At 40.3% G+C, this 13,478-nt stretch overlaps 1 protein-coding gene across 6 annotated transcripts in view; it reads right to left on the reverse strand.

Annotated features, from left to right (window-relative positions):
* LOC109956198 (LIM domain and actin-binding protein 1-like) overlaps positions 1–13,478 on the reverse strand; it is a 16,754-nt gene continuing 3,276 nt past the window's right edge. Inside the window, exons 1-10 of one of the 6 annotated variants that reach the window (XM_020593144.1) lie at positions 12,126–12,266; positions 9,176–9,306; positions 8,490–8,535; positions 5,894–6,340; positions 3,904–3,958; positions 3,662–3,756; positions 3,126–3,204; positions 2,897–2,928; positions 2,662–2,795; positions 5–2,522 (exon numbers count right to left, since the gene is read on the reverse strand). In XM_020593144.1, coding sequence (XP_020448800.1) covers positions 1,481–2,522; positions 2,662–2,795; positions 2,897–2,928; positions 3,126–3,204; positions 3,662–3,756; positions 3,904–3,958; positions 5,894–6,340; positions 8,490–8,535; positions 9,176–9,306; positions 12,126–12,248 — 2,184 coding nt within the window. In that variant the 5' untranslated portion in view covers positions 12,249–12,266 and the 3' untranslated portion in view covers positions 5–1,480. The other 5 variants (XM_020593142.1, XM_020593145.1, XM_020593146.1 and 2 more) reach the window with 5 other exon arrangements.

Genomic DNA, 13,478 nt, shown 5'->3' on the forward strand with positions numbered 1-13,478 from the left:
TGCGAGTGTGAATGGTCAAATGTGTGTGAAAGTGCTTTGAGTGTGTGTAACACCATTTAATAGATAGTAAGTGTATCATGAAGTTTTGTGTAAACTCTGGATTTTATTGATAAAACTTAATCCTCAGTGTCATACAAATTATTTAAAAAAAAATTCTGTAGTGCAAACATATTCCACAGCACACTAAAATATGTTAACTGAATCACATTTAGAAATGTGAAGCACAAATCCAGGAAGCCCAAAAGATGATACACACATAGAGAGAGAGAGAGATAGTGAACTGACAGGACAGCTATCAATAGAAACCTTAATAAATCTCCTGATTTTTGTATTAATTGTGGTTTGAACATTATGAGATGAGAGTTTGACCAGGACCAACAATCTCCTTCAGTTTTTTCAAAATAAATGTAATCTCTATCTGACAAAACAATAGAACACGTTCAAACTCCCAACACATGATATAATCTGGTGTCTGAGGTCTCCTGGGTTTTTTACCAAACCACAGACGCCCTACAGGATAGTGTCAATATCGTTTACCGAGTGCATTTACAGAACTGGTGATTACTCAGATGGTGGGAGAAGGTGAAGCCTCAGCAACAAACAAAACTTTCAAAAAAAGCAGACTTTTGATATTATCTGAACAGTATCGTCATATTGCCCAATATACAGTACAGCATTTTATCATTATGTGTGTGCCTGGCGCAAGACACTGAACCTAAAACTGGTGCGCAGGGGCCTTGCATGGCAGCTCCATCAGTGTGTGAACGGTTGAATGGGTGGCAGAAACTGTAAGGCGCTTCATCTGGGAAGGAACTTTAAGTGCAGTCCATTTCCTGTTCTGGTTTGGAGGTTTGCCAAATCCTAGTCCATAGTGTGCTCATTTAGGTTTTGTTTTCTTTTCCCTAATGTATCTTAAATTAGGGAGATGTGCAAAAAATGTAAACTATAATATGCACAGACATTTGTTCTCCAACACTGTAAAAACAGTACGACTGTACCCTTTTTTGGTATGAGATTTACATCTTTTCTGCTTCTAGGAAAGGCAAAAATTCTAATAATTACTGTTTTGTTTGATGCAGCCTGGTACTCCTTATAATTAAAAAGTACATTTAGTTGCCACAAAGTATTTTAGACACATCCCCTGCAAATAATACACCACTGATGCTTATAATTGTAAGATGATGAGGTCCAGAAGTGCACTGATTGAGTTTCATACTGCAGAGGCACATGTCCCAGAAGAATCACGAATCATAGAAAACCTGTATTACACATTTTTACAGCATCCAATTAAAATATAAACAATCTGATACTCATACTTTAAGAAATTAAGGCGGTTATTAAATATGCACATACACACAACTAGTATTACAGCTCTCCATCAACGCTATAAAATCTGGCAAAGCTAAATGCACGATCCACCTATAAACTAAGTAAAGTGTTATATGGTGGATGGACAAGATAATAAGACTGTGACACACTCCTATGAGTCAGAGTCCTCCTCCGTCTCCCCATAGTAGCGGTTCCTCTTGATTATATCCTCTGCACTCAGCTCCTCAGCATCACTTCCTTCTTTGTCCTCCTCCCAGAAGCCCACATCCTGGGAGGTACGGTTCTGTTCAGGCTGCAGAGGTGGAGAGGGGGGTGGTGAGCTACTTCTCAGAGAATGTTCTTCTGCTGCCATCTTGTCTGCTGCCGCTGACACATTTTCTCTCTGTACTTCTTCTTCTTCTTCTTCTTTCTCTTCCTGCTGCTTCTTTACCTTGGAGTCCTCCTTTAAGATGGTCTCACCTACTGCATCTCCTTGAGGCATCTTCTGCTCTGTCTTTTCCTGCTGTTTCACCTGCTGGAGCTCGGGCTTCTTTTCTCTGCGCGACTCCTTTTCCTCAAATGATGCTTTCCATTTCAGCAGGGACTTGAGAGGGCGCCGAGGCTCCCTGGGATGCAGATTAGTTTCCTGGCTGGGGTTTGCTGCAATTGTAAAAGGCCGACTGCGCTCCTTTAGAGAAGAGCTCCTCCTCAGGCTCTTCAGTTCAGCCCGCTCTGAACTCTTTAAGGACGATGGTACGTCTCCCTCTGGGGGCCATTTGGCTCTGCAAGCTCGGCCTGAAGTAACTCCCCCTGTGACTGGACTAAGTTGTGCAGTCCCAGAGTGGCCCTCACCAGCCGAAGGAGGCCAGGCAATCCTCAGCCTGCGAGTCTCCACTGACCTTTCTGTAGACTGAGGCTTCTCACCAGCACTGGTGTGCGTCCGCAGTAAGGCCTTTACCGGCGGGGCTGTTTCCACGGCTGCAGTTGGCTGTTTGTCTGAGATGCTCTCAGATAGATGCCTCACTGCTACCGGAGCCTCTTGTGCTTGTGGCTTTACTGCTTCTTTACTTTCATCTCCATCATCTTGGGACTGCCACTGCTCTCTGTGAGGCCGATGGCCAAAGCCCTCATCATAGTTGCCTTTGGCTTTAAACAACTGATTGAAATGGGGCTTACAGTAGATGTTATCATGCAAAGAAGCAAAGGTCCCAAGACTAGAAAGAGAAAGTAGAAATGACATTATTTGCTTCAGCTGCAGTCACCCCCTTGACTTGCACTTAAAGTATAGTTAACTACTTTCATCAAAAAACATCAAATAAGACTGAAGGATGTATTTAGCAATAAGAGGCTAACCTGAGCTTTGTGCTGCAGTGAGCACAGCGGAAACAGCTTTTGTGGTAGACATGCTGATGAGCCACCAGCCTCTCCACCGGGTACACTGTCTTCAGACAAGCAACACACATCTCCCTCACCGGTGGGCTGAACTTCTAAACAGACAAGCCACATTTATCCATAATCAGTGGGGGCTGAAAGTGGATTTCTATTGATGATTCATGCAGTCTCCTGCTTGTTGTGATGACTGACTCACCCTGGATGCTTTGGAGGGCTCGCTGCTCTCACCTAAAATACACAAAACATACAAGACTTAAACACGCCTCAGAATCCAGTAAGACGTCCCAAAAGAACAATCAAATGAACCCTGATCTCGTTTTGGGTAGTGTGGGCATATTAACATTGTATTTAATAGTCTATTTCTGATCTGATATTACTATATAAATGGGGAAATAACTGTCCTCCAAGTATCTACCAAGACTCACCATTGCACTCAGATATGTGTTTCTGAAGTACAGGTGCAGATGTTTTTGGAGCTGGCGCCTCGAGGTCCACACCCTGGAGCTAACGTGCACACAACACAAAACCAACAATGATCACTTATGTTAACTGGCTGTTATATAATGGTGCATTATGCATTTTCTCTATTTCTGATGTAGGTCAGAAGGAAGAGAAAGAGAGCAGACAAAGGACACATGGTAACACATGGAGAGAGAGCCATAAATAACCAATACACAATGCTGTGCCCATTATTATGTAAACTTTACTTTGGCTTTTTGACTAATGTCAGAGCTCACTCATCTTAAAATCCTATGCTGTCATGATGCAGTTAACCTTTGTTTAATGAAATTGCTTAACTTATAATTATGGGCCTTTAAATCATCTTTATTAAAAGGCCCATTGTAAAATATGCATTTATAACACTGAATGCCTCAAAAATGTCAAAAAAAACATTTCAAAATATATTTGTTATTATACGTTTTGAACATGTTTTAATTCCACTCTTGTTGCATGAACTCACAGGTCGTGTGCCTTGTTTGGAAACAGCAGCCTGGTACTTGGCCATCTTCTCCCTCAGGGATGATGACTCCAGCACTCTGTCAGTCACAGACGGACCTAAAGCAGAGCATCACACTCAATGCATTAGTAAACTAATCACATGTGTGGCTGCATCTCACAAGTGTACTCTTTGCCAGTATTGAGGAGTACATAAAATCGGTAAATTATCTGAGTACTGTGTGTGCATGCTCTGTTTGTCTTTACCACTACGCTGGTCCATGTCTTCTGACGACGTACTGCGTAGTGTTGTCCTGCCACCCTGTGAGGGTAAAACAACTGGTCAGATCAGGACAGGACAAAACCAGTACTATAAACTTGTACATCCACCAATCCCATTTGACGTAATTTAATTTTAGTTTATGGCATAAAACATTTCTTTATCTGCATAGACGTTTTGTAATTTTCTAGCAACGTACAGAATAAATCAATTTACAGAAAGAACATGCATAGCAACTTACTTTCCTTATCTAGCTGTATATATTGTAAAATTTCAGTCAGTATTTGATACAATAAGCTACTATTTCAGTCTGTAAATTACTGTAAAGGACAAAAAATTAAAATGAAATTTAAATAATTTCACAGAGAGGGTTTTCTGGCATTCAGGTAAAGTACAAGTTGTACAGCTGATCACACAGCCTTTGACACATAAGGGTGTCTTTGAAAAATACGTGAGTGATATTAGGGTATAAAAAAATGGAAGCAAGTTAATATATTTCCAGGCAATTAGAATGCAGGTACTCTAATGACTAAACCAGACCGTCTCTCCACAGTTATCAGGTAGACATATGAGTGAAAAAGCATTTTGCCCAAACAAAGCTGCTCATTTTTTCAAGCTGCCTCTTGTGAAATCCTGTTGTGCAACACTAGCTAGATTACAAAGTTTCAGTACTGTGTAAAAAGGAAGGTATGACCCTTCTCAGCCAACAGTGACAGTGTAGGTGTTACACATATACAGCTCCTTGTCAAACCTGCAAATGTTCACCAATAACTTTTTCACTACTCCTTCCCTAGTGGTGGCATAATGATGTTAATTCATATTACTAAGTATTTTAAAAGACTACAACTTCCAGAACTAGAGAGCCATGGCACAATGGCAAAAGTGACAGAGTGAAAGACAGGATGAGATGGTTGTGTTCATCCTCACTGCATTGTGAATATGAATGAATGTGCAGCAGATGTGTGGCAGCTGCTGAACAGACACAGGGCTGCATAATATGACACACAGGCTAGAACACCAAAACCTAAACCTGAAAAAGCAGGACTTCTGGATTTTCCAGAACCAGTACTGTGGCTAATGAAAAGTGAAATAAAGGCTGCTGCTCCTCATATGTGATCCTTAGAAGAATGAAACTGCCCTAGGGCAGGAATGTTCTTGCATTTCTCTCTTGTGGAATATGAAATGTGGAGCTCCCGTTGTTCGGGCTCAGGAAGAAAAAAGATGCCGACAGAGGGCGAAAAAGGGGCAGCTGGAGAGACAAGAGACTACTTCAGATAAAACAGTGAAGAGAGAATCCTGGTAAGAAAACATTTGGAAATATGTATTTCTGTCAGTGTGAAGAGATAACCATGACTATGCTCAGCACTGAGTAAACGGGAAAGAGAGGAGCTTGGCTTTAGCTGTCGTAAACAAATTAAATTGTCCCAGATTGACAATAGAAATATTAATTACTGTGATCTGTTTAATTTAGTCCAAGTTACATGCCATTTGCTGTAAGGCAGGAGAATTAGTTGACAACCCTTGTAGCAATTTGGTGCTTTCTAAATACCAAATTAAGTGGGTTTACTTTGAAGACTGTCAGAAAAGAAACTTCAGGTTATGCAACAAAGTTAGCCACATGTGAAAAACATTCTTTTTTTCTAAAAATACGAGTACAGAAAATACAACGTAACCATGTTTTATAAGACTGGCCAACATCAGCGTAGTAAATCCCACCATCAACATTGTGGCTACAGTTAATGCCTGAGAAACATGGTCATGATGCTGTCAATAAAAAGAGAATAAAAGTCTCGTTTATGAAAGACTCATGCAAAGAAATATGCCTAAAGTATGCACAAACTAAAGACTTTTGTGTCCATTTTTCAGGCACTTGAAAATTTGATTAATGTACTGAGGGGGTGTCCTACTGCACACTGTCTCAAAGAGGCTGCCACAGCTGAGATAATAGCACTCCAACAGCTACAGTAGATGTTTTACCTTTCCCACGGTGTCCTCTCCCCTCTCAAATTTCATCTTCAGGTTGTTCAGTGGCAAATGTGCTTTTTCATAAGAGGCACAAGGACTGGTTGGAACTTGTGCTTCAACCTTTTCAGGTCTATCACTATGGGTCAGCTCAACTCTATCCATTGCACTCTGTTCTTCAGCTTTGGGTGCTTCTCGAGGTGCTTCTGGAGGTGCTGATGGCTGCGGGACACAACTAGCTATAGGCTGACCTCCCTGAGCAGACAGCAGGTTGGGGCTCTTCAGTGTCGGGGGGTTTCCACTGACAGAAGGAAGTCTGGTAAGGGAGGGAGGCCTGCAGCGAGCGATGGATTGCTTATCAGGTAGAATGGAGGAAGCTTTGTTGTTCTCTGCTTGCTCCCAGCGCTTCTTCAGAGCGCTGAGATTGCCTGACCGCAGGGAGGGTGCTGCTCTGTCAAAAGACTGTGAGCAAGAGAAGAAGAGATTAAAAGTAGTTCAACTGTGAGCAAATGTAAATGTCAAACAGTTACAGTCAAATAGTTTCATTGTCTGTAAAGGCTAAATTATAAAAACATTTTTACTTGGCAACAAAGCATATATTGTACCATTCATAGTCTAAACTCTAATTCAGCATGAAGGAAATGCCTGAATCTAAACGCATCTTCACTGACAGATTAGGCGAACAGCTGTTGGACCAGGAAACAGACGTTTTTCTGTGGCTGCTGAATGCAGAGATTGGCTCAAGACGGAGATAGCAGAGCTGAGTATGCAAGCAGAATTTTTAAATTACATTCCATTTCCACGTGATGACTTCACCTTTCCCAAAACACTGAGAAAAGTTCTGTTCACCACTCAGCCATTCATGGCAAGAAAAAAAAACAAACAACACTGTCCAGCAAACAGCAGAGCAGAACAAACAGGGGGCTTACTATTGTGTGACCAGCAGAAACTTCCTTAATTATAAAAAGAGGAATGTCACGCTGAAGAAAGAGGATCTGGACATGAGAATAAATCACCCTTGTATAAGTAAACTAACCCACTAATAAATCATACTGAACAAGAGTTTTGTAGGCAGGTCTGGTCAGAAGGAAAAATTAAAATACTATTATGACATTATTTAAAAACAAGTTACAAATTCAATTTCAACTTAATTTAGAGATGTATCTACAAATAATTTATATTGACATGCATAGAAAGACAAGGAAAGAAGAAAGAAATATGAATATAAGACTAAAAGTCTGAACATGAGAGACAAACACCCCAATGTGGGCAAAATGAACAAGACACAATTACTGTCTTTGTGAGGCCAGAGTGAACAGAAAGAACTGGACAGTGACAAGATTGTTCCCCATTTTGTAATCAAAAATGAAAAGGAAAAAAGAAATCTCAGTGGCAGCGATGGGGTGGCCAGACAAGGTGTAATCACAACTGACCAGCAAGAAAAGTGCGAGTCCTTTGTTTGGTCCTTCTGTACCGGTTGGTGTGCTGAGAGACAGTGAGAGCATTCCCAGATGTTAGCAGCTAGACTAAATCTACTTGTGAGCGCTAGCCCAACCCATTAAACACCAGCAACGCGAGAGAGAGAGAAAGAGAGAGAGAGGGGGAGCCAGAATACCCAGGAAATCAACACAGGAAATAATGCATTCAGGGAACAGTTAACCCTTTGTTTGCTGTGTGGGCTTTGACATTTTTCCACTCTTGAATGATTTCTGAAGATGATACTACTGAACCTGTGTCTGCAAATGTTTTAGTTTAGGGGAAAAAAGACACAAACTGACAGATGGCTACAAGACAAGATGGAATGCTGGGACAATAAAAGGACAAGAGCCATTCAAAACTCATTATGTGAAAGCCTTCATAGAAAACAGAATGTAGAGCATCAGAAGAGCTACACCACACAACATCAAGTAAAACACCGGCAATTCAGCTTGGGGGCCACTTCTGAGTTGCATTCTGTATAAGCTGGACATGAAATTGACTTGACAGATGCATGTGTAAAGACAAGTCGTAAAGTAGATCATACACTGTAAAAATGTGAATGCTTCTCTACTAGTTACTCATGGATTAAAACAATCCTGGATTTTTCAACGTACTCTTTCACAAAGCACACAAACTAACCAGATCCTGGAAAGACTAAACTACATCTTGTGGTTTTTGATCACTGGTTATATATACTGTAACAGATGACTGAATCTGCTCTGACCAGCATCCTTAGAGCTGGAAGACATGGGCACAGATGCTAGCGCTCCAAAGATCCAGCAGGTTCAGAGGCCAGCTGCACCAGCTGATATCCTGAAGATCAGGATATCAGAGTGCCAAAGCTGTTTCTTTGTTCTACAACTGAAGGAGGAGCCAATCCCAGCCGACATTGGGGGACCTGTCTAGGGTGCACCCTGGACAGTTCGCCAGTCATTAATGAATCATTTACTTGAACCCGGGCCGCAGCGGTGAGAGTGCTGAATCCCAATTTACTCTATGTATGTAATTTGTGTAATAGGAACCCTAAACCTAACCCCATAAGCATCAAGTTAGAGATGTCTCTAAACTGATGTCTTCATTCAAAATTAAATGTTTTGGTATACTGTTTAAAAAGCTTAACAGAAACACTTACTCCTTTTTTCTTCTCTGTACTTGACTCCTCAGCAGCTCTCTGGTACCTTAGATAGAAGAAAACAATGCTGACCTCTGGTGACTCAAACCAAAAAAAGAAACGCATATCTACTTTTCCTAAAAGTCATCAGATTCCTTCTGTGTTACTTCAGAGGCTTATTTAGAATTTTTATTCTACATTGTCATTTAGCTTTCAGCTTGTTTAGAGAAAGTTTTAATTTATTTTCAATTATATTGTTCAAACTTTGAGTGGATGATACTTTTTGATTAAATGACAAAGTGTGAAAAAGTATTCTTTATGTATTTTGAACAAGCACTATGTACTACAAACTATAAATCGGAAAATACTGAGATTTTATCTACATTAATTTTCAATACACTGTCAGCCAGGGGTGATCATTTGTTTTCTGGCTGCAGAACTAAAATGCTCAAGCAGACACAACAACATCCTGAACTTAGACCAGGTATTCTAGTATAACAGAACATAATAGAAGTCATACACTTTGTCCTATTTTCAATATAATATATGTAAAAACCCTGAGGAAAAATGAAATATCATTAACAGTGAGAGGTATCCATGTGGGATAAAAACAATGGCATTATCTAGTAACTTACAGTATTCTGCAATAATTTCTTGTATTTTTCAAAGGTTTTTACAGACACTGCTGAAAACCGGGTGTTACTCACTTGGAGAAGCGCTCAGCTATGGCATTGTTTCTCCCTCGGCCACTGACCAGTGACATTTCCTTTGCGGTGATACGCAAGGACTGCGTTGCCCACGACTTTCGATTGAATGGACCGTTTTCCATCTTTGGTAACTGCTGGAACACAAACAGTGCAACTGTAAGCAAAATGTATTATGACACCTGTTGTTACGCTCAACTTCTACATCATTCCTCAAACTGTCACCATCAACTTATGCTAGATATGTTTTATCTCTCTCTCTCTTTTTTTTATTTTTTATTTGAACTGCTAAGGTCATTCACAAGGACTGTTGGGTTGCTGCCAGGGTGTGGGGGTAGGGATTCATCACAGTGTTTTGTGGATATGTGTTTGTTACTCTAGTTAATATGATAATAAAACGTTGATAATAACAACAACAAAACCTGTGCCAAATATGCAAGTATAGGCAGGAAAAGAGTTCTCACTTCCATGAGGAACTCTTGTTTCTTATAGCAAAGAAAAAGAGTCCTCTCCCTCCTCCTGTCTGCATTTGTTGACAATTAGTTCATTCTAAGTACAGCCAGTTGACATCTACCAGACAACAGAAACCACCATGGACAAAAAAAGCCTGACATTCTGTCTATTTACCTCTTGTCACATCCCCATTACTTAGCATACACAACAAAGACTGTATGCACATTTTGTTTATGTGCTCACAGCTCATACAATTATACATTTGAACACACAGGTGAACAAGTTTGGGACTCCAGCTCTTGTAAACACCTGTGAGCACATTATCAATGTAAGAAGATACTTCTCACAAAGTACCAGAGAAAAGCACAGCACCACAACTGCACTGAGAAACACACTCTTTAACTTCACTTGAATGAACCCAGATTTAAATAAGTGCTACACACAGGTGATGGGCCTCTGATACAGTTTCTGTGTCTGAAGGGATACACCCTAATATCAGGCCATGAAACCCTCTCTTACTGCGCGCCACAGCCATGTGTTTAAATCACCACCAGGCACAGCTTTCAGACTCAGTAATTATTTCTTTCACTATCTTGGCCTTTTCACTCAGGTGCACCTATTATATGATCACTCATACAAAGTGATACTGGTGACAAGTAGTGTGAGGACTTTGAACTGAATTTCAACACAGCCCTGATTCTAAACACACAAAAACATTCATACAAGTATTCCTCTGACTGGTACCTACAGACCAACCAATTTGGATAAATACAATTGCACATATTGCGAATCAGCAGCAAGTAACTATATATGTTTGAAGTGTCTGGGTTTCAGACAGGTAGAGGTGACAATTAACAGAAGTAAAAATTTAGTTAGATACAACACAATGATATGAAGGATGATCCACTACTAAATAAAACTAACTAAATATTTTTACTAGGTTTCTTGTCAACTGATTAGTTGTATGCGGTGCTATGTACAGACAGTACTGAATGTGTAGCTGAGTTTAAGCACAAAAACACTGTAACCTGATGGACAAGCTGTACGTGTAAAAGAGGAACACGCCCTGGGCAGATCCCAGTCCATCACAAAGCACAGGTGGACTAAGCTTAGAGTTGCCACTCCACCTTACTTGAATATATATAAACCTTCGACACTGAAGGAAGCAGAGCATCTGAAGAAAACAGGGAGAACATGAATTACCCCCAAAAACTACCACATCTGAGATTCAAACTCGTCCTTCTTACTATGACTGGACAAAGGGAATAGCTGAGCTCAACAGAGCCGGCAACTGAAAATCAATAGGCAGCAGGAAATTATACTAATTTAAATAAAGAACACATAACAAGTTTTTCCTGTATGTGACAACAAACTTTATGCTTTTATTTAAGGAACAAATACTGTGTGTCCGGACCAACCTCACTGGGTTTGGCCAGTAGTTCACTATTCACATCCTAATAAAAGCTGTACTCCCTACTACTTCTAAAGACAAGTTCATAGGTCAGATTGTAGTATGATTAATTAAGGAATAATAAACAGGTAATACTCTTTACTATCACAGAGTAGTTTTATTTCTTTTGTTCTTAAGTCATCATGCCGTCAGCTTCACATTGCACTAATAATTATTTTCTTTGATTTTGACAGCACCATATCTTGATCTCCCTAACTGTTTGCATTATTTAGTACATTACAAGTAAGGTGATTCTCAGTAATCGGAGGTAATTGGAGTAACAAAATGTAAACAAAACCTTTACAAAAGTGGACCTGTGTAGCCTTGACCATTATAGGCTGTCACCTGAGCTACACAAATCTGATCATCTGAACCACAGCAATTAGCTTCACTACTGTCACTTGTTACTAGTGAAAGATGGATAGTAACCTTTAACCTTCACTTTATGCCAGATTTTCCTAAACAGTAAGTAACCACAGCACAGCTTTGTACAGTATGAGTCACAACTAAGGAGGAGTCCTCATAAATACTTGACATGTTTGACCAGCACACAATCAGTATAAAGAAAGGCTTAAAAAAACATAGTTAATATAACAACCAATAATAATATAACAAAGTTTGAACTGTAAGATTAATAGCTACTGAGATGGTGCAATAAAGGTACATGACTTTGAAGACTGGCAGCCAAGCTCAGAGGAAAACATGTTATTTGAAGACCTTTAATTAGTTATAGAAGCGTTTAGTAGAGAACCTTTGTGATTCCCCTAACAATTATATACATCTATAAATCATTACGTTACAGTTCTAAATATACTCAGGGTATAAAGTGACACCCTAGGGGTGATTACCGACCCATAGCAGCTGGACTGGTTTGGCATTATGTCGAAAGACAATGCGCACGTGCTTTATTGTAAAAAATCAGCAGCTAAATCTAAAAATCCATAGGCCTGTTCAGGTTTTCAAAACACAATGTATCTTTACAACAGTCCCAGCTAAAGTAGTTTAGTTTTAAAGCAGTTTCTCGTATCCTTTCCTGAACTGTCGTCCTACCTGTGCGAACTTCCGTTGAACCAGTCTTTGTGTGAAACTTTGAGACACCTGAACCCACTGGTGCCACCGCGTCACCGCCCGGTGTGGAGACGGCCAGAGGTGGAGCGAACAGAAATGTGTCATGGGAGTGGAAGAGCCAGGTCACATGGTTTTATTCACCAAGTTAACTTAGGTTTTCATTACCCCAACCTGGTACATTCATGTCTACGTATGAGCCGTGGGCGCGCAAGGTGCTCTTGCATACTACGCTCCGAAAGTCAGAATCAGTCCAGACTGATTTTGATTAAACACTTCTCTTCAAAGATTATTTGAAGTGCTTTGTTAAATTTTATAATAGGCTAATAACACTACTACCACTACTAATAAAAAAAATAACAATAACCTTTATTTATAATTCAACTTTCATACACAAAATGCTGCTTCAAATGCTTTACAAAGAGCAACAGATCTACAATTGAAACATTTGAAGAGAGCTTTTGACTAATCCATTTTCATTCTCTTAAAGCAGCTGTGACAACATGAGCTACATTGCAATGACCTACATTTGAACAAACTTTGCTAAACAGTATAACATTTTTAACTTCAGTATTAATGGAAATGAGATGTTGCTATGTTTGGTGTTTGCATAAGATTTAAATAAGGTCAGCTGGATGGTGTAGTGAGAAGGCAGATCATGACTTTAATTAAAAAAAAACTTTAATGCTCCAGTCAGTGTAGTCCTCAAGTCCACGTCTGATTCAAGTCCAGATTTTCAGGACTCATGACTTGACTTACATGGTGACATGTAGATAGATACATAGTGCGTCCGAGTCCGCTGCTCAAAAAACTACAGTAGTTAATATCTTCTATCACCTTGGAAAAAGCTTTTTGGTCGTCCTAACAACTGGCACCCAACATGTGCTGATTTGCCGGTGTGCGCCCTCCTCCACTGTGCTGCGCCCGCCCCTCATTCCTAATCCTGTCCATCCTGGTCACTCCTAAAGAGAACCTCAACATTCTCCTCTCTGCTACCTCCATCTCTGCCTCTTGTCTTTTCCTCACTGCTACAGTCTCTAACCCATACAGCATAGCTGGTCTCACTACTGTCTTGTACACCTTTCCTTTGATTCTTGGTGATTCTCTGATGTGCTCATTCCTAATCCTGTCCATCCTGGTCACTCCTAAAGAGAACCTCAACATCCTCATCTCTGCTACCTCCATCTCTGCCTCTTGTCTTTTCCTCACTGCTGCAGTCTCTAACCCATACACCATAGCTGGTCTCACTACTGTCTTGTACACCTTTCCTTTGATTCTTGCTGACACTCTTCTGTCACACAACACTCCTGACACCTTTCTCCACCCACTCCAACCCGC

Source organism: Monopterus albus, unplaced genomic scaffold (assembly GCF_001952655.1).
Source record: "Monopterus albus unplaced genomic scaffold, M_albus_1.0 scaffold18.1, whole genome shotgun sequence".
NCBI lineage: Eukaryota > Metazoa > Chordata > Actinopteri > Synbranchiformes > Synbranchidae > Monopterus > Monopterus albus.